Here is a 27,252-nt window from a genome sequence, read left to right as displayed (position 1 = left end):
CTGGGCGCCTCCCGGGCTCCGCCGAGCTGAGGCTGCGGCGCCCGGCCGCGCTGCGCGCTCGCCGGCGCCTGGCCGCCGCGATGATGAAGAAGAAGAAGTTCAAGTTCAAGGTGGACTTCGAGCTGGAGGAGCTCTCCTCCGTGCCCTTCGTCAACGGGGTGCTGTTCTGCAAGATGCGCCTGCTGGACGGCGGCAGCTTCAGCGCCGAGTCGTCCAGGTAACGCGCGCCACCGCCGCCGCGTCCTCCTCGGGAGCCGCCGTGCGGCGCGCTCGCCGGCGGGTGGGCTCGGGGTTCGGGGCTCGGGGCTCGGGGCTCGGGCGGGCCTGCGCGCCCTCCCTGCCCGGAACGGCCGCGGTGCCGGGCGAGGGTACGTCGGGCTTCCCCGCGACCGCGTCTCCGGGTGAGGGTCGGCGCCGAGCCTGAGGGTTGATTAAAGACGAAACCGACCCGGACTGCGCGGGACCGGGAGCGCCCGCGCCGAGCCTTCTGCGCGCCGCGGCGCCCTCCGCCTGCAGCCTGCGCCCGGACGCGGGCGGCCTGGTCCGCCCGGCCGGAGTCCGGGGTTGGAGCCCGCGAGGGCCCCGCGGGGCGCTCGCCGATTAACGTAGCCTTGAAGCGGCCCGCAGCGGGTCTCGGTGGGGAGTGTTGGACGCCAGTAGGTGCCCGACCTTGCTGTCATTCCGCACTGAGCTCAGGGAGACGCCTTGGCGGACTTCGGCGTGCAGCCGGCTGTGACAGTGCCCCTTGTGCGACTGCGGGGCTGTTCGCTGGCGGACAGATTTGCCCTAGAGCGTTTTGTTTGTTTTTTTTTTTTTGGTCAAGAAAGCAGAAACTTACACAATTGCCTTTAATGAACTGCTGAGTTCACTAGGCTAAGGAGGATTAATAGTTCTTTGTATTTTGCCTCTGTGTACTCATCTCGGACGGCATTTTTATTCCGAAAACATTCTGCTTGCCTTTCAGCTGTCATCCCACTAATAAAGGAAGCCGCAGTGTCATTGGATGGGCCCGTCAGGAGTGTCAGTGGGCAGGGAAACCGCCCACCCTGGTCCTACAGAAGGCTGTGGAAGCCAGACTATGTCTGGTTGGCTAGAGCGTAGTGTGTGCGAGGCACTACTCTTAAAATTAAGAAGAAAAAAAAAAGTGTGCTGAGGACCATTTTAAAAATTAAACCGATGACAAATCTGTAGCTATCCAGCTAATTATCCTACAGTCATTTTAACATACGTGTAAGGAAACAAATGATGCCCAAAAAATGCTGCACTAGCTCTTAGAATCTGGAGAAGCCTCGCACTTGTAACTGTCCTTACGGACAGTGACCATCCTAGCCTCCAGGGCTGCTGTTTTGCTGCAGGGTCACACACCCCACCTGGAAGAGACCAGGGCTGCTGACCCAGTGGTGACACCTGGTGGTCAGGACACTTGTCTAGTCAGCGCTCCTTTCCCTTAGCCTGCTGTACTTCTGTTCAGTTGTTGCAGGTAATCATTTATTCAGCAAATACGTCCATTGGGCCTTTTGAATATACTCTTTTATGTAATTTTCCTAGAAAGCCTATGAGAATTAAAATGGGGGAGGAGCCCCCAGTTTTGGACAAATAAATTGAGGCACAGGAAGCATCACAGGCTTTGCCAGTCCCCACTGATTAGTGTAGTGCCAAGGTTCTGAAGTAGCTCTAACTTCAAACGGGGTGGTGCCAAATAAAGGGAAAACAGGCACTATGCTGAAGGGCTTCTTCTGAGTAGGCAGCTTCCTGATGGTTTTAAGGTACGATGAGTAGAATTGGGTATGTGCTCTTCAAAGACTAGGAAATGAGAAAGTTAAACATCCCTTTCTCCTGCAACTAAAATCTGGCTTTCATCAAGGCAGATGAGGGTAGGAAGTGTGCCCTGTATGGCCAAGCAAACAAGGGGCCCTGCGGTTTGAGGGAAATGATTCAGAGTGAGGAGCGTGTGCCTTTGAAGTGGGGTGCAGCGTGCGTGTGGAGCCGAAAGCAAGGGTGTGGTGTGTTAGCCAGCTTTCTGTCCCTGTGACAAAATACTTGAACTTGGAGGAAAGATTTGTGTAGGATTATTGAAACATGGGTTTTATTACAGTGAAAAAAAAACCAAAAACCTCTTGTCATTAGTCCCCCTCAAAGTTCTCCCACTTGCATGGAACCCACTACCCCATCATTTTGGCCACTTTCTGAAGCAGTTCTGGAAGTCTTTCATGAATGTCTTATGAGATGTGATTAAAAAAATATGGTGAAGGCAGCTGCTGGATGGCATCCAACAGGAGGACAGGCGTCATAGAAACACGGTATGTCCTCATCCACCTACTCACCAGATCTGGCAGCATGCAGCTTTCGGCTCTTCCCCGAAGTCAGAATGACCATGAAAGGGAAGCATTCTGAATTGAATTAGGATACCAAGGCCACCACAGCAGGGTAACGAAACGGCATTTCCAGAACTGCCTCAGAAAATGGCACAACTGATCAGGTGCTATTCAAAGCAAGACAGACTTATTTGGAGTGGTATTCGTGGCAGTGGACCTTTTACTGTAATTTTTTTTAAATTCAAACACCATTTTTGGCCACGCCGCGTGATTTGGGCATGTGGCCTTAGAGGCTTCCTGCAAGTCACTTGGCCCCATAGCCTGGGCCAGAAACAAGGCTGAACATTACACCAGAGGATGTGTCGTGGGGCAGAGCTGTTCATGTCATGGCAAACAGCAGTGTCCAGGGACAAGATGTAGCCCTCAGCGGGTCCTGCAGGGACATACTCTGCCAGCCAGGCCCCACCTCCTAAGTTTCCATCACCTCCCAGCCGGGGACCACACCCTCAGTGCAAAGCCTTTGGGAGTCCTTCCAGTTCCAAACTATAACACATGGGTCCAAGGCCAGGCGCCAAGCCTGCCATGATGCAGTTGCATGTGGCCCTTAGGCTCTCAAAGCTAAAATCGGTAAAACTGAAACGTCTGCTGGCCTGTGGACAGGTTATTTTGAAGATCTAGGAGGGTGTTGTACCTGCATCACCTAACTGCTTTGGCACCTAGGGGATTTTTAAAGGAAGGAGACAAGAAACTTGTTGAAAACTAGCTGTTTGCTTTAGATAGTGTATTTAATTCTTTAAACTTGACAAATCCAAAAATGTTGACTTAAGAGAGAAACAGTACCTCATTTTACAAGGGAAAGAAAAAGGAAAACCTAGACTCACAGAAGGAAGTGGATTATTTCCAAGTGGCACAGCTGCTAACCAGTGAATGCCTATGCTGGAAGCACATCACTATTAGGTTTGAGTTCTTAGAAAAATCGCTTTGGGGTCACTGTCAATCCTGTGACATTTCTCCCATGAACTAAGCAACATGTAAAAGAGAAAAGCCTGCCTAAGACAGCTGTCCCTCTAAAGCCTATTATTTATTTACTAGCTTGCCCCCGGCTTCTGTGTGGAAACCTGGATGGTAAAATGTTCTATACATGACGTGCAACTTTACCTAAGTGACAAGACTGGATCGCTGTGCCTACACTGCCGTGTGGGTCCTGCCGAACACCTGAGAGTCTGCAATAGTGGGCTGTGCCCAAGTGACCAGCCATAATCAAAGCTTTAATCCACATAGAGCTTAGATGTATAATTGTTTGACAGTGGGCGACAGTATGAATTACTGCCTAATGAGTGGGTCAAACAAGGTGTGAGTGTTGTTGAAATTCTAGAGGAAGAGAGTTTATTTACAGGCATAATGGTTTCTGAAAACCGTGTTAGCATTTCAGTTGAGCATGCTGGGAGGATGCATTTGCAACTGACAAGAAAGCCAGGTGGGAGGACAGCTTGAGCAATACATTAATAGAATTGGTGCTACATCAGCCTGGTGGCAGAGGGCTCACTTTGAACAGAGGCAGAAGATAAGATTAGAAAAGGGGCTTTGAATGCCTTTATTGTTTGCTTTCCGTTTCTCATTGGGTAAAATTCAATCTAGGATTCCTGAACTGAGTGGTAATATAATTAGAATGATATTTATGGTGGTCTGCAGGTGGATGCCACTTGGATCCAAGTGGTAACAAATTAAAGGTGGAGAGACAAATTAAAAGGCTATTAAAAGAATAGTTAGCTCCCGGGCCAGAGCTAATGAGAACCTCAACTCAGGTTTCTCAAGTCAGTGAATGATAAACAACAATCTATAGTTGGTGCCTGGCAGTAGTTAGGATTCAGGAAAATGGTCTGCTTTGGTTTGGCTTGAGGGAGAGTTTGCATATGGTGATAGAGGCTATGTGGAGTTTTAAGTTGTGTGTGTAACATACTGCGCTTCAGTTGGCAGCCTGATAAGTGGTTGAAGACACTTGGATGGTGGTGTGTAGATTTCTTAGATTCTAATCTATTAAAACCACACTTATTTCTCCTTTAGCATTTCCTTAGGCCGCTTTGCACTTTTACAGATGATTAAAATTGAATTTAGAAGAATCCAGTTTCTCCTGAGTTTTGTCCAGTGAAGAGGTTAGATAAGTAGTGAAAATGAAAAGACGATTATTGGTAATACATTATGAAATTGTTAGAATAAGTGGTTAAATCGCACCTGCGTTTTAACATTTGAGGAATAAATTGTACAATTAGACAGGTCTACACAGCTGAAGCAAGTTAGTACCTATGGAGATTTCTGAAAACCTTTGGAAAGACTCAGTCTTGTATTTAAATCTTTTTTGAGGTCTTCCATTGTAAAGTGTTTAAATTACTTTTGAGAATTATTGTGATTGTTAGGATGGGTTTAATTCTAGTCTGCTTAAACAAAAAAATTTCTCGTACATATTTTTGCCTTTTATTTGTCTTTTTTTTTTTTTTTCTTGTGCTCATAGCAAAAATAATTTTATTCTGGCAAAAACACATGAATCCAGGGAGTGTCCAGGAAATGGAAGAGCACATCTGTTTATTGGAGTTTTTACTTTGTAAACAAGCTAAGAGAATTTTTTTCCCCCTGGCTGGAGAACATCTCTGTTTTCAAGATTTTAGTTCACTGCACGTTCACTCCGTCTTTAGTAAATTTTTCTTTATTGCAAAAGTAGTATAGATTCCTATGGAAAAAGTAAAAGTGCAAGAACTGACCGCACACGCTGCAGCCTGAGCTGATCGGTGTTACGGAGACGTGCGTGTATAACCTAGTAGCTTCTGTTGACCCAGCCCAGCCACCCAGCCGGCCACCCGCACGCACGTCCGCGCCCCACAATCTTCACCTACCTTTCTTTAAACCAGAATGAGATCATACTGCACTTAGCACATTTTTTCATTCAGTGAACTTTCCATATCATTAAATGTTCAATTACAAACTGTTTTAAAGAAATGCATATCAGTGCGTTACATTGCTTTCCGTAATTTATTGCACTAAGCGCCTTTTGAAGTACTCTTTATTTTTTAAGTAATACTTACAAGTAAACTATAATAAGCATACTCATTACTGAGTTTGGTGTACATCCATTATTATTTAGCATTAACACGTAGAAATATAATTAATTATGCATGCACCTCTTAAAGTCTTTGATATATTACCCTTCATTGTATTAGATTGATTTTTAAGATGAAAAATCTCTAATAAGTAGAAAATATTAATGTTAGAAAATGTTTTATGACCTAATGGCACAGAATTCTTTATACTTTAGATATAACCATCTACTTCTGGGTAGTTATGCAGAAGAAATAAAATCAGTATATAGAAGAGACATGTGCACTCCCGTGTTCATTGTAGCATTATTCACAATAGTCAAGATGCCAAAACAACCTAAGTGTTCAGAAGCTGAAGAATGGAGATATATAGAGATATAGATATAGATATAGATTACATATAGATATATAGTAATAGGGACTGAACTCAGGACCTTGTACTTGCCAGGCAGGCACTTGTGCTGCTGAGCTATCTTCCCGGCCTTGAAGAATAGACTTTTTAGAAGTGTGGTAAGTATGGTATACCCAAGTGAATACTGTTCAGCCTTCAAAAAAAAAAGAAGGAAATTCTGTCAGTTGTAACAAGGTGAACAGACCTGCAGAACATGATAGCATGTAAGAGAAGCCAGGTGCAGGAAGACAAATACTGCAGGCTCACGCACAAGTGGAATGTGGAAACGGTAGACTCACTGAAGCAGAAAACAGAATGATGCTTGCCTGCTGCTGCGGGCGGGAGGAACAGGGAACTGCGTGGTCAAAGGGACAAAGCTCCATTGTGTATCATAATGCTTAGAGTGAATGTGTTGTTCATTTGTTAATTGCTAAGACGAGATCATAAATGTTCTGCCAGCAAACAGTAAGTTTGTGAGTGGATGAGTGTATTAATTAGCTTGATTTGACCGTCTCATGGTGTAGGCGTACATCAGAACATGATGTGGTGCCCTGGAGATGCGTGTGTAGGTGGTGGCCTTCCACCGCTGTGCCCGAATGCCTGAGGAAGACACAGGAGGAAAGACTTGAGCCAGGCGTGAGGCCTGTAATCCCAGTGCTTGGGACTCTGAGACAGGAGGATCACACGTTGAAGGTCAGCTGAGGTGACCTAGTGGAACCTTGTCTCAAAATTTTAAAAATAGAAATAAAAAAAGGCTTGGAGGTTGCTCGGTGGTGGAGTACTTGCCTGGCACGTGCAAGGTCCTGGATTTCATGTTAGCACTGAAAAAAAAGTGATTTATTTTGGCTCATTGTTCAGAGGCCCCATCCATGGTTGACTAGCTCTGTTGTCTGTGACCTTGGAGTGAGGCAAAGCCCACCAGAGAGCTCCTCGCCCCCGGAAGCCAGGGCTCAGAGAAAGAGGAAAGCGCCTGTGAGAGACCAGTTCTAGTCGCCTACATGCTTCCCCAGTGCAACTCATGTTCAGCAGGGCTACATGAGGATCCTGTTTCTGCCACTTTCCCTGACTGATAAGGAATCCTTTGGTGAAGTTAGAGCCCTGCGATGCAGTTACTTCCCCAAAGCCAGTCAGCAACCAGGCCTTCAGCACAGTGAACCTTTGGAGGGATATTGTGGATCCCAGTCATAACTATACGCAATGTTTATTTGTCAACTCTGCATTTATATGCATGAACATTTTAAAATAATTTCTCAGCCAAGTGTGGTGGCGCACGTATGTATCCTAGGTACTTGGGAAGCCAAAGGTACCTTGGGAGGATCCCTGTGAGTTCGGGAATTGGAGAGCAGCCTGGGCAACATAGCAAGACCGTGTCCCAAAACAAAACAGAGTCTCAGACCCTGGCCAGAAAAGGGATCAACGGGTGGGCATGGTGGCACATGCCTGTAATCCTAATACTTGGGAGGCTGAGGCAGGAGCATTGCCATGAGTTTGAAGCCAGTCTGGGCTACGTAGTGAATTCAAGATTCACCTGAACCCCTAGCCAGGGCCTGTCTCAAAAGCTAGAAACCAAAAGAAATAGGTTCATTAGTTCTTATTATTACAACAGCTGTAACCCTAGTAGCTGATACTTATTTTAGGTACTTTGCCAGCCTTTACATTAATCCTTAAGAAAGTCCTATGAGGAAGTGCTCTTCCCATATCATGGCTATTGCTGGTATTGCTGTCATTGTTAACGCTGCCATCACTCTCCTGTTCTACCTGAGGAAAAGAAACACAACAGGATTTTGAAAATCAGCCAGGGAGGAGTGAGGACATGTGCTGGCTCCAGGGTCACTTTAAAAAAAAAAAAAAAAATATATATATATATATATATATATATATATATATATATTTAGTGCAGGGTCTACAGGGTCTCACTGCATAGACTGACTCATGGTGATTCTCCCGTTTTCAGCCTCCCAAGCACTGGGATGACAGCCGTGCATCACCACGCCCAGTCTCAGTCGCTGTCTCGCCGAGCTATCTGGCCAGTCCAGGACCACTTTTAATACCAGTCTGCTGTTTCTCACATTTTGTGTTGTCTGCTTTTTCGATTTTATGTCTTTAAAAAAGAGTAGATCAATATATGTAGTGTGACTCTTCTGAATGCCAGTCACAGGAAGACTGTTCCAGTAAGTGGCCCCACGCTTGAGCCTACCAGACCTGGCCCCTTCCTGTTTGCCGATGGCAGCTGTACATGAGAGGTCCAAACATAATGGGCATGCCTGAGGTTTGGGTTTTTTTTTTTAATTTTATTTATTTATTTGTGTGTGTGTGTGTGTGTGTGTGTGTGTGGCCAGCTCAGTCCACCAGGGGGCGGGGCTGGCTGGCATGTGGTGCTGGGGCATTGAACCGCGGTCCCTGTGCTTTGCTAAGCTTGTTCTAAGTAGGTGCTTTAGACCACTGAGCCATCTCACCAGCCCCTATGCCTGAGTTTTTTTGGTTTGGATTTTTTTTTTTTTTTTTACAAAATGTGTCATCCCTTTTAGAAGTCTGCAAAATTCAGCCTCCTTGCTAGATGTTTGTGTCTCGTAAAAATACTGTCAATGTCATTTTGTGCCAGTGAGTTAGGATTCGCCATCGTATGTTCCCTGGGCCGCGCACAGCGGGCATTCTATAAATATTGATGGAAAAGACGGCGCATATTTGGGGTGAGGAGCTGCTGTTGTTCGTTTGCTGAGCACAGCATGACAAATACACAGAAAAGTCCCAAATTAGATGCACGTGGAAATCAGATGGGGAATTACGGACTCTGCCAAAAGATGCATGCACGCTGCCGGGAAACAATGGCGGCAGCATGGCGAGGTACGTTCTGCCACATAAGGTGATTTGTGTTAACTTCGTGATGTCTTAATACATTCGGTATTAAAATACTTGCACCAGTTTTCCTTCTCCTGAAGCGTGCATGCACGTTTGGCCGACACTCTCCTGCTTAAAGAGCTCACGCCTGCTTGCTTCTCTCTCACTCTCTCTGCGTTCTGTTTCTTTATTCTGTTGGTTACATGCTGAATAAATGAAACAAATTCCTTACTGTCCCACTATGATTTCCTCACATTCAGCTTTTATAATTTTTATTTCTACCAGTCATTTCACAATAAATTTGTCCTTGTGATTATTACCTTTATGAGCCAGGCATGTTGGGTCATACCTGTAATCCCAGCACTTGGGAGGCCGAGGCAGAAGGATCACTATGAGTTCGAAGCCAACCTGACTACATAGTGAGTTGAAGGCCAGCCTGAACTACACAGTGAGACCCTGTGTCAAAAAAAAAAAAAAAAAAATTTACCATACAGCATAAAAACTGCAGTAATAATATAAGAAAAGGAGGAAATGTTCGCTCTTTTGTTTTTTTCTTTAGTGGGGAGCAGCCAGGAAGAGTGTCACAGAAGAGAATTCCTTAGCAAAGTGGCTTTTTGAGTCTGGCTAGAGCAGGAAGCGGAATGACAGCATCAGATAGTGTGGTGCGGTGCCCTGCTGCGTGGAGAAAGGAGGAGGAAGTGGTCGTTTCTAGGGTTCTGGACTCATCCTTTCTGGGGCTAGGGAGCCAGAAGCAGAGGGGTAGCGTATGCAGAGCGGCAGATTGGCTTCAGGCTGGATTTGAAGAGAATTATCTTGCGCCCTTTGCATTTTCAGGAACTAGAGAAAAGGTCGGGGTGCAGGGCATTGCTGTGGTGATAAAAGATGAGAAAGCGTCCGTGAGGAGTAGAAAAGAAGCTGGCCAAGGACAAGTTCAAAAACCCTGAGATTATAACATTAATTTTTGTGTCAGCAATATGTATATTTATGCAGATCTCTCCAGCAGCGTTCCGAAGTTAGACGTAGGAGAAGACGGACGCTAGCTAGGGTTGACTTCGGTTTAGATGTTTGTAGGTAGGTAGAGGACCAAAGAGAATGAGGAATGTTGGTAAGAAGTTGAAGGGGCGCAGGAGAGATGGTCAAAGGGCAGGGCACTTGCCTGGCATGAGTAAGGCCCTGCAATTGATCTCCAGCACCTAAAGAAGAGGAAAAATTTTCCCAGGGCAAGCCGCTCCGGACCTGCTTCTGTCCCTCTCAGACTGGAGCTTTCTTTCTCCCAGTAAATATACTCTTCTCTTAAAAAAAAAAAAAAAAAAAAAAAGGGGAAAGAAGAATTTAAGGAATCGGTTATAGAGTCCAAGTTTCATAAGGAAGGAAGCCAAGCCACAAAGATGAATCAGGGAAATCCAGAATGGTGAGAGGCCTCAGTGATGTCAAAGACGGGCTTGTATGGAAGAAACGGTGACCGAGTTGCAGGAGCAGGGGAACTGCGTGGGCTTAGTAGCCTTGAGGTTACTTCGATAGAGCAGTGTAGAGGGGGCAGGGTCCCGCCGTATTGCTGAAATGGTGTGAAGACAGGAGGAGGGCAGGGCGCACAGGCCTGCTATGCTGTCTGTCTGGTGTCAGAGCAGCCAGTGTCATGACAGCCATCAGGGTGAAGAGAGACTGAAGCATGTACTGTGCGCTAGCGAGTAGAAGGTGACATGCGCAGGCAGCCTGTGCCCCAAGCTTGTGGTAGCCCTCACTGCCACCCAGCCCACAGGTGGCAAGGAGGAGTTAAGAATGCGCCGTCGTGCTGTGGAAGGCGGGGTGGAGAATCAACGCTGCCCACCTGCCGGGGCACAGTAGCACAGTGTCCGGAGACAGCCAGCTTCAGCTGGTCGCTGATGCAGCGTCCGGTGAGGAGGTTGTGAATGTGTTTCAGCCTCGAGCAGGAGTTTCAGGTGGCGCTGCAGAATGAATTCCGAGAACGGCAGTGGGGGATGAACCATTGAGGTGGTCTTGCCCGCCTTTGCCCTCTTTGTAGTGCGTGTTATGCACGTAGTGGGTTTTGTGTGGTGTATTTGTTCGCGCGTATACCGTATCCTTTGATCATTTTCATCCCCCATCGCCCTCCCTGCCCTTCCCTCCTCTGTTTCCTTTCTCATCCCTGATGGTCTCTTTTGTACTTCCATGAGGTCTCTTTCTTGTTTTCATCTTGGATTACACATAATTAGGCAGACATGTGATGTTTGTCTTTCAGCATCTGGCTTATTTCACTTAACATGAGGCTGCCCGGTTTTGTGCGTTTTCCTGCATATGACGTCATTTCTTTCTTCTCTACGGCTGAGTGATAATCCCCTGCGTACACATAAACGTATTCTTCATCCAGCCATCAGATGGTAGGCACCTGGGCTGGTGCCCCACCGTGGCTGTGTGAATTGCACTGCCTAAACATTTTATCCACCCATTTTTAAAGGCTGATGTTGCACACGATTTTGAGGTAAGAAAGACAGTTGTTAGCATTCTACTTGTAAATAAAGAAAAACAAGATTAATTACCCAAGATTACACTAAAAATAAATGATAGAGATCTAAAATTCAAAGTATCTGCCTACTAGTCCAAGACTTTCAACTATTTTATGTGGCTTCCTTATTACATAACAGATAAATAGTTTTAATTTCCTTCCCAGGGATCTAAGCTGAAAACTGTTGCACAATTCCTAAGAAAACTGCAGTAACTTTTGCCTACAGCTGAATGGGGAAAGGTCATAGGCTGAAAAAGCTTCATATATGTTAGGGACATTAAGAGTACTGCAGATAATAAAGTTGCTCATGTACCCAAGAATCGCATTTATATTTAAATTGTAGGGCTGGGGCTATAGCTCAGCGGTCTGAGTGCCTGCCTGGCAAATGCAAGGACCTAGGTTCAATCCCCAGTACCACATGCTGTGCCAGCCCTGGAACCCGGGCATGGTGGCACAAGCCTATAATCCCAGCACTGGAGAGGCTGACACAGGAGAATCACTATGAGTCTGAGCTACATAGTGAGACTCTGTACCAAATAAATAAATAAGTGATTAAAATATATTAAATTGTATTAGGCCAAGAATGAAAAGGCAACACTTGGGAGGGGAGAAAATATTTACCAATCATATATCTCATAAAGGAATAACAAGCTCTTTCCACTCTACAACAACAGAACTCCTCTGGGAAAAATGGGCAAAGACTTAAAAATAGAATTTCACCAAAGAAGTTATACACATGGACAATAAGCACAAGAAACAATGCACAACATCAGTTATCAGTAACAAAATGTAAATCAAGGCTGCAGCTAGGAGCTACCTCCCACTCACTAAGATGGCTACTATCAAAAATGTTTTTTATGGGACTGGGGAGACGGCTCAGTGGAATAAGCGCTTCCCTGGCAAGCGCAAGGGCCTGAGTTCAATCCCTGGTTCCGCCAAAAAAAAATGTTTTTTAGAGAAGGAGCCCATCAAGAACAGTTTGGCTATAGTCAAATGCTTGAAGAAAAAGCTGCAGAGTTACTCTTCTGTGTGAGCCTAAGAGGTAAACTAAGGCCAACACATTATACTTATGGGAGCTACAGTTCAGTTAAAAATTTAAAAATATATATATATTGTTTTAATTCCCAATGTCAGACTGAGCAAATGTAAAAAGTAGAAAAGGGGATCCATCATGGATCGAGAAGCTGTTCTTCTTTTTTCCAGTAAAATCTCTCTAACCCCCAAAAAATTTAGGACAGGGCTGATAGCACGATTTTTACTGCATCCTGAGGTGTCTATATGCTACATAAGTTTTATAGTTAGTATAAATTTTAGATAAATATATACAATGGCAGAATAAAATCTTGTGAGAAATAATATTTCCTACCACCAGGATTTACCTGAATTGACCAGATGGCAACTAGAAAAGATGTTATAAAAAATAATTCTTGCTTGTGAATAAGAGTCACTGCCCCAAATGGTCACTGAGCTGATTCTTAGGCCTAAAATTTCAACCTCCCTGAAATCCTCTGGCTCTAGAATTGGAATTGTTTGTTATGCTACTTAAATTTATGATTAGAAGAGCCAGCCAAATAGCTCAGTGGGTTAAAGCACCTACAAGCAGGCGCAGGGGCCAGGGGTTCGATCCTCTGGGGCACGCTGAGCTGGCAATTGAGACTGGGCATGGTGGTTCACGCCTGTAATCCCAGCTCTTGGGAGGCTGTAAATAGGCAGATCACTATGAGTCCCATCTAGTAGTGAGACCCTGAACACCCTGTAGACCCTTCCCTAGAATACAGAAAAAAACCCAGAGTTTTTTTAGTAGAGATTATATTAGTAAGGACATGAAAAATTGGAATCTTTTTGGATTGTTAGGGAGACTATAAAATGGTATAACCCCTCCAGAAAATAGTGTGGCAGTTTCTCCAAAATCTTAAAATTGGAGTGTTGGGTGCTGGTGTTGTGGAACACACTTGTACTCTCAATGCTTGGGAGGCTGAGTCAAGAGGATTGCTGTCTGGGGCCAGGGAGATGGTTCAGTGGAATAAGCACTTCCCTGGCAAGCACAAGGGCTTGACTTCAATCCCCAGTTCCACCAGAAAAAAAAGAAAAAAGAAAGAAAGAAAAAGTATGCATGTATTTGATCCTTCGATTCATGAGTGTGATGATTGGGTGTTCATGCCTTAAGCACGAGATGTGTCTCCCTCAAACCTTGTTACGACGTGGGCACATTACCCATCTGACATGGAAAAAAAAAAAAAAAAAGAGGATTGCTGTGAGTTCGAGGCCAGCCTGAACTGAAAAGTGAAACTCTGTCTCAAAAAGACCAAAAAAAAAAAAAAAAATTAAAATAGAGTCTAGCAGTTCCACTTCTGGTATATAGAAGAATTAAAAGGCAGGAAGTTAATCAGGCTTTGTACACCCCTGCTCCTGTCAGAGTTTGCACAAATGTTGCAGACTAAGCATCCCGCAGATGATGAGTGGATGAGCAAAATGTGGCAGTCCGCCCGCGCAGTAATGTTACTCAGTCTTGCAAAGAACGCCGACACGTAGGCTACACGGGTGAACTGGGGGGACATTCGCAGGCCAGTCACAAGGGTGCTGTCGGACTCCGCTCAGGTAAGCCGGTGTAGTCAGCGTAGGGCGGTGGGGCTGGAGGCTGGGGAACGGGTGGCTGTTTAATGGATGCAGATTTAGGTTTTGCAAGATAAAATGAGTTCTGGAGATTGAGCACGTTGCAGTGTGCGTGTGCTTAATACCCCAAACCATGGCTTAAAAATGGTTAAGATAGTACGTTTTTGCTACTTGTATTATACCATAGCTTTAAAAATGGATGCATATTTCAGCCCAATCTCCAATTTTTATTTAGCCAAGCTAATTATTTATGTTAGAATATTTGAGTAAAGTAGATGAATGCTAAAATTTTTTTTTCTGCTTTTAAGCTTCATAATTTAGGAACATGTGTAGGAAAATAAAGATATAAGCCTATGCAGTGATTAATTTTATTTTACAGTTTTGTGAGAGTCTGTCATAGCATAAGTACTTAACACCTGAGGGACCACCAGTCTGCTGTTCAAAGAGGTGGCACTAGAAAATGCTTTCTCGAGACGGCTTTGGGCTGCCTGGCTCCTGCGGAAGGAGGACACAAATCCAAGGTCTTCCTGGATTGTAATAGCACCGGACCCTGAGCAGAACCCTCAGCACAGATGGCCTCATCGAGAACATTGAGCCACACAGATTTTATAAGAAATCGTGCCATGCAACAGCAAGAAAATTACAAAACCTGCTGGTGCATCTAAAACCTGGAAGTGGCCCAAAGGATCAGCTTGGTGATGCAAAAGAATCAGGCGGATCCGGCGGAACTGTAGCAGGGCTGTGAGGCCTGCAGATAAGAGGTCTGTGTGCACTGTGTGGTCTGCACCTCCTTGTTTCTCCCATCCAGCCTTCTGTCATCTTTTTGCCCTACCCAGGCCCCACTTTTCTACTGGGGATAGAACCTAGAGAGCCCTGAGCTACATCCCCAGCACTTTATTTTTCTTAATGAATGAATGAGAGGGTCTCTCTAAATTACCCAGGCTAGTCTTGAACGTGCAGTCCTCCGACCTCAGCCACCTAAGTAGCTGGGAGTGTAGGTGTGCACCATTATACCCAGCTTCCACCTTTCCTTACAGTAAACCATGTAAATTTGAAATGAGCAGATGTGTAAGAAGGCTTTCATATATAGAAACAGTCCCTGGCCCAGGTTTATAACTCAGCAGCGTAAGCGCCTGTGTAGCAAGCACAAGGTTCCGAGTTCGATCCCTGGTACCAAAAGAAGAGAAACCATCCCTTTAGTCAGCAGTGAACCTCTCTTTTATTAAATGAAAGAAAAACAGTCCAGAAGTAGTCAAGGAGGAGAACACGGTGGTTCCTGGGGAGTAGGGAAGGGCATTGGCATTACTGCTCAGTGGGAATCAGTGGGAACGGTTTCCGTCTGCCAAGGTGGGAATGTTCTGAAAATGGGTGGTCGCGATGCTTGCACACAAAAACCAGTAGACATAATGTCCTTAAGGCACTGCTACTTCAGAGGTGTCTCAGCTTCTCTGCTCCGTGGCAGGGGCAAACACCTGACAGTAAAAAGGAAGGAAGGAAAGGTATATTTAGCTCACAGTCAGTGGTGGTTTCAGCCCATACTCAGCTGGTTCCAAGGCAGAGCAGCACAAGGCAGAGTGACCTTCATGGCTGCTGCAAAGAGCAGAGAGCCAAGGGAGACAGCTCGGACAGCTAGCTAGCCTCTCATCCCTCCTTCTTGCATTGTAATGCAGATTGCCTGCCCCAGGCCAGGCGCAGCATCCACACCCACCCGTGGTAATCAATCACAAACTCCAGAAGCCGCCCCATGGCTGCCGGAGGCTTTGGGGGGATACCCAGACACAAACCATAACAAGTGGTTACAGTACAAGTTTTACGAGAATTTTGCTATAGTAAGTAACTTCTTAAAAGCCAAAAACAACACTTTCTTGGTGAAGATTTGGTATCAATGAACTGCTCTTTAAAATGTACTTTAACAGTAAAGTCAAAATGTTATTAAAGCTAAAATGTCTAACCAGTTGCTTGCCTTCACTGGTCAAATCCTTCTAATCCTTCAGAGTTCGCGCGAGTACCGGCTCTTCTAATGAGTCTTCCCTAATTTTTCAACCAAAGAGCTCCATTCCTTCTTTGAACGTGAAAAGATAAGCAGGACTCAACCAGTAAAGGGAACCAGTTACCAAGTGACGGAGCGGTTCTCCTGATGTAGCCAAGAGAAATGGAGCTGTCTATCCACGCACACACCCCAAAAAAACCTTGTGCATGGATTTTCCTAGAGCCATTCATTGTCCACAGTAGCCAAAATGTCCAAGCAACCCTAGGGGCCATCAGCTGATGACTAAGTGAAGGAATATGACACATCCATAGAGTGAAATATTAACTGGCAGTAAAAGAATGAGAACAGTGATACACACTGTAGGTGACACTTGAAAACATCATGCTCAGAAGCCAGTCACAAAGACCACGGAGTTTAGAATCCAGTTTATAGAGAGTGTCTGGAGAACAGGAAAGTAGCTGAGTGGGTGGGTGCGTGGTGCTGGGGGGTCGAGGGATCGGAGGGCGGCTGCTCATGGAACTCGCTCGGGTTCTTCTGGAAGTGCCTAGGATGGCTCTGGTGGTTTCATACACTGAGTATACTTAAAAACACCAAACTGAATGCTTTAAATGGGCAAAATGTGTGATATGTGAATTACAGCTCAAGAAAGCTATTTTTAAAAAGTGTTTTCTAAAGAATTCTGTTAAGTCAGTCAATTCCTGGGACAAGTTTATTCTTTTTCTTCTTTTTTTTTTTTTTTTTTTTTTGATGTAGAAAACCCTATTTTATTCTTTCAGACTAAGCATTATTTATTTTTCCATGATTTTATTGAGAAATAGCAATGAGACAGTTTCGAGCCAAATTGGTAGGACAATTTCAATAATTAACACATTGCATACATTCTTCCTAGTGGTTAATTGCTGTACAAGATGCGGACATGATATCCTATTTACAAACACCGTTAGAACAAATCCCCCTATTCATTAAGAGAATGTAACTATATATCTCTCCTAACCATTTTGAATACACAGATACAAAATGGACATTCATCTGTATCCCCTTTTTTGTTTAGTTCTGTTATTTGAATATTATAGGTGTGTTAACTCAGCAAAATATATTCTAAAAGAGTCCAGTAGTCCATAATAGTATTGGGTCTTCCGCTTCACTGGCAATGTCAGAAATTGTTGACCTGAGTCCCCTTCAGCTCGACATAACAGCATGACTTAGAGCTGGGGAGATGGCTCAGTGGAATAAGTGCTTCCCTGGCAAGTGCAAGGGCCTGAGTTCAATCCCCGGTTCCGCCAGAAAAACAAAACAAAACTATGGGGTTGGTGAGATGGTTCAGTAGTTGAAAGCACCTGCTTAGAACAAGCTTAGCAAAGCACAGGGACCACAGTTCAATCCCCAGCACCACATGCCGGCCAGCCCCGCCCCCTGGTGGGCTGAGCTGGCCACACACGCATACACACACACACACACACACACACACACACACACAAATAAATAAATAAATTTTTTAAAAAATAACAGCATGGCTTTACTTCTTATACTTCGTTTTTATACTTTTCTCCTGGATGGTTAAGACCAAGATGACAAGTTTATTCTTTCGTTTAACAAATACCTGTTGTCTGCTAGGTGCTAGACACTATTCCAGGAAATTAAACTAGTTTGTTGTTTTTCATTTTAATTTTTACATTGTCAAGTCATTTTTCATGGTTTGTTCTTCTGCTTTTACAATTTCTGCATATTTTAGTATCCAGATGTGTATTATTCTACCATCACCTACTAGGGGCTGTATTTTTATTAAGACTTTTAAGATCACATGTTACATGTCTAACTTTTGTGAAGAATTCTTAATTTGGATGGCAGCTTAGCCAAGAGCAAGTATTATCACATATTGTTTTAGCCAGTGAGTTCTATGTTTATTATTCCTGTCAATAACATTCATTACAGGGGCTGAGGAGATAGCTCAGTGGCTTAAGCACCTGCCTCGCAAGTATAAGGTCGTGAGTTCAATCCCTGGTACCCACCCCCCAAAATAAATACTAATACTTATTACAGATTGGTGCCAGACACAAAGCTCTGCAAGGTTTAGGGTACGAAAGTTGGTAGAGCGCAAAGGTCTGCCTTGCCTTTTCTCCTTTGGCAGGATCGGGGACTGACCCTGGCCCTGGCACTGGCACAGAGGCACAGCCTTATCCTTTTCTCAGATATTTTTTATTTTAAGACAGAGTCTTGCTGAATTGCCCAGGCAGAGCTCAGGCTTGCCATCCTTCTGCCTCAGGCCCTGGGAACACTGGGATCATGGCCCGGGCCACTCTGCCTGGGCCCTGCTTTCAACACCCTGTGCCTGACTCGTGAGTGGGTACAGTGTGGTGAGCACAGTGGCCAGGGGGCTAGCAGAGCACAGAATAGTGGGGGCTGTGTCGAAGGACAGAATTGGAAAGGCACCCTGGGGACCTGGCTTTCCTTAGGTTCCATCATAAAAAGACTAAATATTCTTCTTACGTAGTATGACCTTGAACTCATTTTTTTTATTCTAAAAGTATAGCAACATGAATATGGAAAATTTGAGAAGTATACAAATTAAAAAGAAGGCAAATGAAATAACAACAAAAAGATGTGTTATATACATGTACAAACTCTCCATGATAAAGGTAATCATTATGTGTTGCAAACATATGAATAAAAATATTTTAAAAGTAAATAAATTTTAAAAAGTTTATAAGAAAAAAAAAAGAAGGCAGCTGGGTGTGGTGACACACGCCTGGAATCCCAGCACTTGGCCAGCCTGGGCTACATAAGGAAGTTCAAAACCAGCCTGAATGTACAGTGAGACCCTGTCTCAAAAAATAGATTAATTAAAAAGAAGAGGAAAAAATGTTACCCATCCATGCTGTTAATATTTTGAAATACAGCTTTCTAGTGTTTTTAATTCATATTTTATATAGGTGAAGCCCAATTATATACATAGTTTTTATCTTGCTTTTTTAGCGACATTGTAATATAAGCATTTTGTGTGTTATTACATCCTTTAGTACAATGTTAGTTTAATAGTGCCATGTGTGATTAAAGCGTTTGCAAGCTGGTGCAGGGGCTGGGGTTTCACTCCCCAGGCCCCCGGGCCAGCCCTGCCCATGGGAGGCGCTGAGATGGCAATTGAGACTGGGCAGTGGTGGCACCCACCTGTAATCCCAGCTCTTGGGAGGCTGTAAACAGGAGGATCACGTTGAGTCCGATAGTAGTGAGACCCTGAACACACTTTAGGCCCTTCCCTAAAATACAGAAAAGAAAAAAAAATAGTTCCACGCATAACATTCTTTCATGATTGGGATATGAATCACACAACATGCCTTGTTTGGCGTGTTCCTCTTGCTTTGCGGTCTGTTCCCTTTATTGTTGACCGTTAGGTCTGAATGTGAGGTGCAGTCCCAGTAGGTGACAGCGTGGGAAAAGGAAAGCACGCAGAACAAAACGTAAGGCCCGTGGACAGTGTCTCGGTAGGAAAGGACCAACTCACGCAGCTGTGTCGTGGGAACAGACTGAGCCGAGCTGTAGAAGAGCCACTGACTGCCGGGGTGGCGACGAGGGGCGTGCATGCGTGCTGGAAGTGCTGGCTTGCTTTTTCTCCAGGTTGTTTGTTTGTTTGTTTGTTTTTTCTTTACTGTGCAGCTTTACAATTGTAATGTTCGCATTCCTCGTGGGAAGCCGGTACATCTTCACTCTCTTCCCACCCTTTCCTCCTCTCTTCCCTCCTTCCATCTTAGTCCCTTTCTCACTTGTAAAAGGCCTGACTAAATTTTTCCTGTCATTTATCTTTATGTTGCTTTTATTTATACTTTGAATTTTTCGCATAAGGGAAATCATGTGATATTTAAGCTTGTGTGTCTGATTTATTTCACTTCATACTATAGTCTCAAGATACATCTGTCGTTCTATAAATTGCTGACGTTTTTTCCTGCTTGTTTTGGGTTTTTTTGGTGGAACCGGGGATTGAACCCAGGCCCTTATTCTGGCTAGGCAAGCGCATATTCTTTTTTTTTTTTTTTACATTTAGTGTGTGTGTGTGGCCAGCTCAGCCCACCAGGGGGCGGGGCTGGCTGGCATGTGGTGCTTGGGGATTGAACCGCGGTCCCTGTGCTTTGCTAAGCTTGTTCTAAGTAGGTGCTTTAGACCACTGAGCCATCTCACCAGCGCCAGGCAAGCGCATATTCTACTGAATGATCTCCCTGGCCCCTTATCCTACTCCATTATATGTAAGTGTCCTCTGTTCTTCTGTTGGTAGGCATATAGGCCACGCCCAGGGCTTAGCTGTTATGAATTGCGCTGCTGTCTTTATTTGACAGTCAGCAAGTCTTTGGTGAACTTGGAGAGAGGAGAGAGAACTCTCTGGTTCCTAGCAAGAACTAGATTCTGAGGGAGGTACACAGATGAGGGGCACCAGAAGCAGGGAGCAAGACTGAGCTGGGGGAGGCTTACCGAAGGAGAGAAGGAGAAAGTACAGTGAGGAGGGGTGAAACATGAACATGCGGCTTTATTTGATGTATTTATCTTTGAGATAGAGCCTGGAATGTGATTACAGGTTGGGGCAGAAGAATCATGTGAGAGAAAATATTACAACGAAACTTGCCCCATTTTTTTGTCTTACAACTCGATTCCTGGTTTCAGAAGAAATTCTTAAATCAAGTGTCTTTCCAAGCATTGTGCCTTATCATCTCGCTTGTGCCAAGACTGACTTACCTTAATGAAATGAACTCCCCACAGTATTGATTTTGGACTTGGCGTGTTTGCTTTCTTTCACATATCACTAGCAAAGCATTGTAACAGACTCGCTCGGTGATGTTTCCTTCCTAGTTAAAATGGTCTGTAAGGGTGGAGTAACACTCCATTGTTCACATCAAATCGTATCTGTTTTATCGTTCACAGGAATTGCAGCCACAGATCAGCAGCGATGCCTCGAAGTGCTGTATGCACAAGGAAGAAATGGTTTTAGCCGGTTGAGAAAATGTGTAGAAAAGATTGTTCATGGCGCTTGCCAAAGAAGATAATTAGTTCCAGAATGTTGGCTTAGGCTAAATTAATAAAGCAAGTGTAAATTGTCTTTATACTTGCTATTAATGGAAAGATAAATTTAATCATCGCACCAGTAAAACAGATAGTAGTCCTTGTAATTATATATAGTTGAAAACTGTAAGCTCTCCTTTTAATGAAATGGAAGCTTCCTGAAGCAACCAGGAACTCAGTAATAACTGACTGCTAGCACTTACCAGTTCCTCGTTTGAAAAACTAAATTAGTACCAACTGGTAATTCAAAATGAAGTTGAGAGATTTTTTTTTTTTTTTTTTGCTAACGTAACTCATGTGAAACCCATCTGCCCCATACCTTTCTGGCGGTACTGAATTGTCCAAACTACTTGTTTTAAAGATTTACTACAGTTTCCCTTCATTCACCTGCCCTGCTCTCTGCCCTTCCTCCTGTGTAACAAGTGGTGTCAGGCCAAGCCCTGCAAGGTGACGCGTGAAATGTGTTAGCCTGACTGCGGTCTGCATCAGCAGGTGGTTCCGCAGCGCGTCTGTGCCACCCCAGGCTGGCCCCGCATGGGCGCCCAGAGCGGTGCTCTCATCTACAACCCCCGAGTTGTCCTTCACCAATGCACAGGGTCCTCCCCCAAACCTTCCTGTGGAGCACAGCTAGCTCACTGCTTTGCTGGGCCTTTGATTGCCACTTATGTCATCTGCAGGAATTGCTACCATTGTAATCTCATTATCATGAGGATAACCAGGACAGCCAGAAGAAAGCCTTCACACTGCTGTGCGTTACAGTACAGCTGTGTCATTGTGTCTCGTTTCACTCTTAATCTCCACAATGTAAAAACACTCTGCAATCTTATCTGTCACTGGTTTCCGCCTTGGTGACTATACATGTTCTTTTGAATTTACTAGTTAATATCCTGGACCAGAAAACCCCTATACACTTTCTTACTCTGGTGTAGATTTGTATCAGTAAGAGGAATACTTTATATTTAGCAAAATTTCATTAAACTCTGCTGTCCCTTGCTTTCTATATCTGTGGTCTGTAAGGCAGCTACTCCAGACATACAGGTAGAAGACCCCAGAAGTTCATAGGAACGAGAATTGTTTTACTCAAGACCCTTGGAAAAGCTTCTGAGGGGAGTCTTTAAGTCACTGTGTTTTGTGCAGTGTGAGCACACACACACACACACACACACGCATCTATACTTGTATAATCCATTTAATGTTCCTTTTGAAGTCTTGTCTCATTCATCATGTATGTGGGGTACAATATGGTGTTTGTCATGTACACATTGTGAAATGATCCAATCCAGCTAGCTGTGACCCTCATTTCAAATATTTATCATTTCTTTTTGGTGAGAACATTGAAAACTCCTTTAGGTCCTTTGAAGTGCACATCTAATTAACCAAAGCCGTCCACTCGCCTTTCCATGCAGTAAGTAGAGCACAAGAGCGCACTCCTGTCTGTACCTCGTATGCGCCCAGGCACTCCCCACCTCGCAGCTCCCCACAGAGCCTCAGAACCAGCACTACGCCCCTCCTTCTGCGTTGGAGCCTTTTACCTTGCACAAGAAAGTGAAATTGCAGTTTCTTTGTTGCCTGTCTCTGCCTGACTTATTTCACTTACGTAATGAGTGACCTCCAGGATCATTCATAGTGCCACAAGTGACTGAATTTTCTAGTTGTTTAAAAGGCTGAATAGAATTTCCTGGTGGGTGTCTGCTGCCTTTTTCATAGTCACCCGTCTGTTGCTGGACACGGGTTAGTTCCACAGAGCCAGGCTGCAAAGCACATGGGAGTGCACGGTTCTAGAACTGTTTTATAGATTCCAACAACAAATGTCCAAAGTACAGCAGTTGCTTATTTCATGAAATAAGACAGTTATGCAGAGGAAAGCAATTTGCATACAGTGTTGTCATTAAATTAAAGCCCAGCTCTTTGGACTATAAAATTCATCCCCCCTCCTTTATCCTTGAAGATGAGGCTGGATGGTAGGGAAGGGACAGAAGGCGTCTGCGAGGGCGTCCACTAGGAAGCATGAAGGCAGACGCGCAGATGCGTAGGCCTGCGCAGTTCAGTGTAGTGGAGTCACTGACTCGAGGGGACTCATGAGGACTCGGTGGACCCCGCCCGAGAGGCTGGGGAGACGATGGAGCGTTGCATATGTAGCTGAGAGGTTTGTGCCTTAGCCCACATTTCTTTTTTTTTTTCTTTTTTTTTTCAAAGTTTTATTGATAAACAGATAGCAATGAGACGGTTTCAAATCAAATCGGAAGTACAGTTTCAACAAATAATACACTGCATATATTTTTCTTAGCCCACATTTCTTAAGGACTCATGTATTTCTTGCTCTAGAAACTGGCTGCTTGGGTCTGTAACTGTACAGTGTTTACAGCTCTTATTTTCCTACATGTCCATAGAGTATTTTTTTTTAAATTTTTTTTTTAACATTTATTTATTGTGTGCGTGTGCGTGTGTGGCCAGCTCAGCCCACCAGGGGGCGCAGCTGGCTGGCATGTGGTGCTTGGGGATCGAACCGTGGTCCCTGTACTTTGCCAAGCTTGTTCCAAGTAGGTGCTTTAGACCACTGAGCCATCTCTCCAGCCCCGTCCATAGAGTATTCATGAAGAGCAAAGACAGCTTACTTGGTTACTGATCCTTCTCTAATTCTTAAAACCTTTCTATTAATTTTTTTGTGTTCTCGCACTTTTGCTCGTGGCTAATTCAGAAAGGGTACTGGAGTGATCGCTTTTTGGTGTGGCTGAGTTTGATTAGGTTTTTGCTTGTTTTATTTTTAATTTGCATCTATGAGTGATTCATTCTGTTTTCCTCCTTGCACAGTGCGTAGCTTGGACCAGACCACAGTTCATGGCAGCCTCTGAGTTCTGAAAACTTACTCCATTGTCCTGTTTTAAGTATCGTAGAGAATGTGTTTTCATTCCTAAAAGGGGTCACATTTTTAAAAATATACCTTATTTTTTATAGCAGTTTTAACTTTACAGCAAAGTTGAGCAGAAGGGACAGAAACTCTCAGACAACCTGGAGCCCTACTAGGCGCATGGCAGCCCGTGGTGGTGGCGCCTCTCACCAAGCCAGTGCGTTCTTTGCACACGATGAGCCTGTCTGTCCACACCGTTGCCCCACACCCGCAGTTCACGTTAGGTTCTCGCTGGGTCGTGTACATGCATTGGTTTTTAGCGCCTGCAGCGATGTGTACCCAGCACGTGGAGCAGTTTCAGCACCCTACAGTCCCTCTGTGCCCCATTTAGTCCTTCTCTCCTTCCAATCCCTGATCTTTGTACTAACTGCATAGTTTTCATTCTTTCAGATTATCGTAGTTCAGATTATCATAGTTTCCTATGTCATTGCAGGATTTTGAATTTATTGAAATGAGACTGTTTTATTTTTCTGTTCAGTTTTCTAGACTCATGTATATTGTCAGGTTTTCAGTATGAGGTCTTTCTTACAGGTCGGTTGTAGTGATCCACTGGTGTCACTGGGAACAGTTCCATCCCGGGAGACATGGTGGCAGGAATGAGAAAGACAAGAAGACCAAAGCTGGGCCAGGTGGTCACTAGTTCACCTGATGGGCAAGACTAACTCAGCACAACAAAAAGGTGGTTTATACTTTTGCAAAGTTTGTAACACATGAGGCAAGGTTGCCCAGCAACTAATAGCCAACCTTAACCAGGCAGGATGTTTATCTCAGGAGTGAGGTAGCTTGTTTGCTTTAGGCATTGAGGCCCAGTCCCACCTGCACATATCTGATCAATTTCCTAGCTTCCTGTGGCTCCCAACATCCAGTAGTGCAAACCTGTGGCCACAGCGGGTTGTTTGTGTCACAGAAAGTGCTGAAAGGTTTGCCATCACTGCCTTAGGTCAGTCTAGGAATTCTCCTATTACTGGGTCCTCTACATCTGTATCCTTCTTTCAAGAAACTAGAAGTGATGCTGTGTAGACTTTGTACAGTTACAGCAAAATAAAGTTTCTCGCATGAGTTTGAATTTTTAGATTCCACATACAAGGTCATATAGTGTTTTTCACTTTGTGTGACTGGGTTATTTCATTTAGCATAATATTCTCCTAGTTCATCCATGTTGTGGAAATAATAGTATTTCCTTCTACTTTCAGGGTAAATCACATTTTCTTTGTTCATTTGTCAACACTTACTTAGTTTCTAGATTGGTGCTATTATGGGGTACAGATAGTTCTTTAAAATACCAATTTCCTTTATTTTGGATATATACCCAAAAGTGGGATTGCTGGATTGTATCATAGTTCTTTTTTAAGTTTTTGAGGTGCCTCCATACAGTTTTCCACTATGATCCTATATACCGACTTATGTTCCACCACCAGCATACAGGGGTCTCCTCCACATCCTTGCCAAGCTTGCGTAATAGCCACTGGCAAGCAATGTTATCTCACTGTAATTTTTATTATATTTCTCAGATGATTAATAATGTCAAGCACTTCTTCATATACTTACTGGCCATTTCATTTATACATCTTCATTTAAAAAGGGGCCTTTTGTGCCCAGGGTGGGGTGGGGTGGGGTAGGGTTGGGTTGGGTTGGGTTGGGTTGGGTTGGGTTGGGTTGGGTTGGTTTTGTTTGGGTTTTGAGACAGGTTCACACTCTGTGGCTGAGGCTGGCCTACAACTCACAGCAGTCCTCCTGCCTCAACTCCCGGCTGCTGGCATCACAGGCGTGCGTGACCATATCCTATATCCTGCCAGCCCATTTTGTAACTGAGTATGCTGCCTTTTTTCTGTTGACTTGTGTGAGTTCCTTATATATTTCGATATCAACTCCACATCAGATACATGGTTTGCAAATACTTTCTCCTGTTCCGTGTGGGGCATTTTGTCTAAAATGATAGATCTTGTTAGAACATTTGTTAGCACAGAATAGTATTTTCTTACATGAAGGTACAAAGACTTTCTGTAATACATACAGCAGACTGTAAGCATGCGAGTGTTCAGCAAACATTTGAGGGCCTACTATATACCAAGCAGTACTGTGTTTTTAATGAAATTTCTCATTAGAACAGTTCCAGATGGTGAACAGTGGTCTCCTGACAAAGTGGCCTGTGCAGACTTCATTCTACCTTTCCCTTCTGATGCTGGGAGATGCCCACCTGTGGCCTGAGTCCCACACTGACATTCTCATGGCTGGGCCTGCTGTGGCCCATCGCCCCTTCTTAAGTCCCTCACATGTTAAGGTGAAATCCTCCTTTTATGCTATGCTTGTGTCTGGCTGCCACCCTAAATTTTCTTCACTGTGTTACTGAAAGACCTGAGTTGTGTGTGTCCCATATCTCCACTTCCTATGGTGATCTGGCTTCCATCCACCTTTGCACCGAAACTACCCCTGCTAGTGTTATCAGGGACTTCTTTGTTGCTAAATCTGATGGGCCCAGCCAGGTATGGGGTGGTGCGCACTTACAGTCCCCCCACTCAGGAAGCAGAGGCAGGACAATGGATGGATGAGAGTTCAAGGCCTGCTTGAGCTACACAGTGAGACACTGTCTCAAAAAACAATAAAAATAAATCAAATGAACTCTGTAGTCTTCACCTCATCTCACCACATTTATTTTATTTATTTTATTTATTTTTTTTTTGGTACCAGGAATCGAACTCAGGACCTTGCACTTGCCAGACTGGTGCTGTGCTGCTGAGCTATATCCCCAGCCCCACATTTGATGCTAAATGATCCTTTGTTTAAAAATTGTCCCTCTTCATTTCAAGTGTGACCTCCTATGCGCTCCCTCTGCTGACCTGTCTCCTCCGCCTGCCCAGCTCTTCCTGCCCCTGCGTGCTGCTGTTGCTGGGGCTCTAGCTCCACTCTTCCCTTCTTCCTCTGCCTGCTCTCTCTGGTCTCTTCCACTCCTGGCCTCGGTGACCACTTGCTCGATAAGGACTTCCACCCACATTTGTTAGTCCTGACCTCTTCAAGTTCTGTTCTGTCCTCCGTCTGTCGGCTACACATTTCCCAATGAGGGACTCTGAAACTGAATTATTACTTCCCTCATTCTCTAACTCCATTAGCAAAATGAATCAATCAATAAGAAATAAATAAAATCTTCTGTATTTTCCTCTGAACGATTTTGTTGCCCACCCATTTACTCAAGCTAAAAATACCTCTAGCAGTGACATTCACTTAGTGTTGTAATGAAAAGTAACAATTTCATTGACCTAATTTATCCTGAGTCTTAAAATACTTGTTTTTGCCTTAGTTCCCAAAGGTGTCTTTTTTTCCTTGAGAATCTACATGTCTTTTATTTATTTTTTTTAATTTTATTTATTTGTGTGTGTGTGTGTGTGTGTGTGGCCAGCTCAGTCCACTGGGGGCGTGGCTGGCTGGCATGTGGTGCTGGGGGATTGAACCGTGGTCCCTGTGCTTTGCTAAGCTTGTTCTAAGTAGGTGCTTTAGACCACTGAGCCATCTCACCAGCCCTACATGTCTTTTAAATAGAAATTTCCATTAATGTTGAAGAAAATTT

At 44.4% G+C, this 27,252-nt stretch overlaps 1 protein-coding gene and 1 non-coding gene across 2 annotated transcripts in view; both read left to right on the top strand.

Annotated features, from left to right (window-relative positions):
- The first annotated feature begins 6 nt into the window (after positions 1-6).
- The window catches only part of Fam102b (family with sequence similarity 102 member B), a 68,919-nt gene continuing 41,673 nt past the window's right edge, over positions 7-27,252 (top strand). Inside the window, exon 1 of the mRNA XM_004636950.2 lies at positions 7-217. Within this exon, the coding sequence (XP_004637007.1) occupies positions 81-217 (137 nt within the window). The 5' untranslated portion in view covers positions 7-80. The remainder of the gene's footprint in view (positions 218-27,252) is intronic.
- On the top strand, positions 13,259-13,360 carry LOC111818262. Its single transcript, XR_002822287.1, has one exon. It is a non-coding gene; the product is annotated as a small nucleolar RNA U13 (small nucleolar RNA).

Source organism: Octodon degus, unplaced genomic scaffold (genome assembly GCF_000260255.1).
Source record: "Octodon degus isolate 3935 unplaced genomic scaffold, OctDeg1.0 scaffold00084, whole genome shotgun sequence".
NCBI classification, from domain to species: Eukaryota; Metazoa; Chordata; class Mammalia; order Rodentia; family Octodontidae; genus Octodon; species Octodon degus.
The sequence above is the reverse complement of the archived record's forward strand: the minus strand, read 5'-3'. Positions and strand labels throughout refer to the sequence as shown.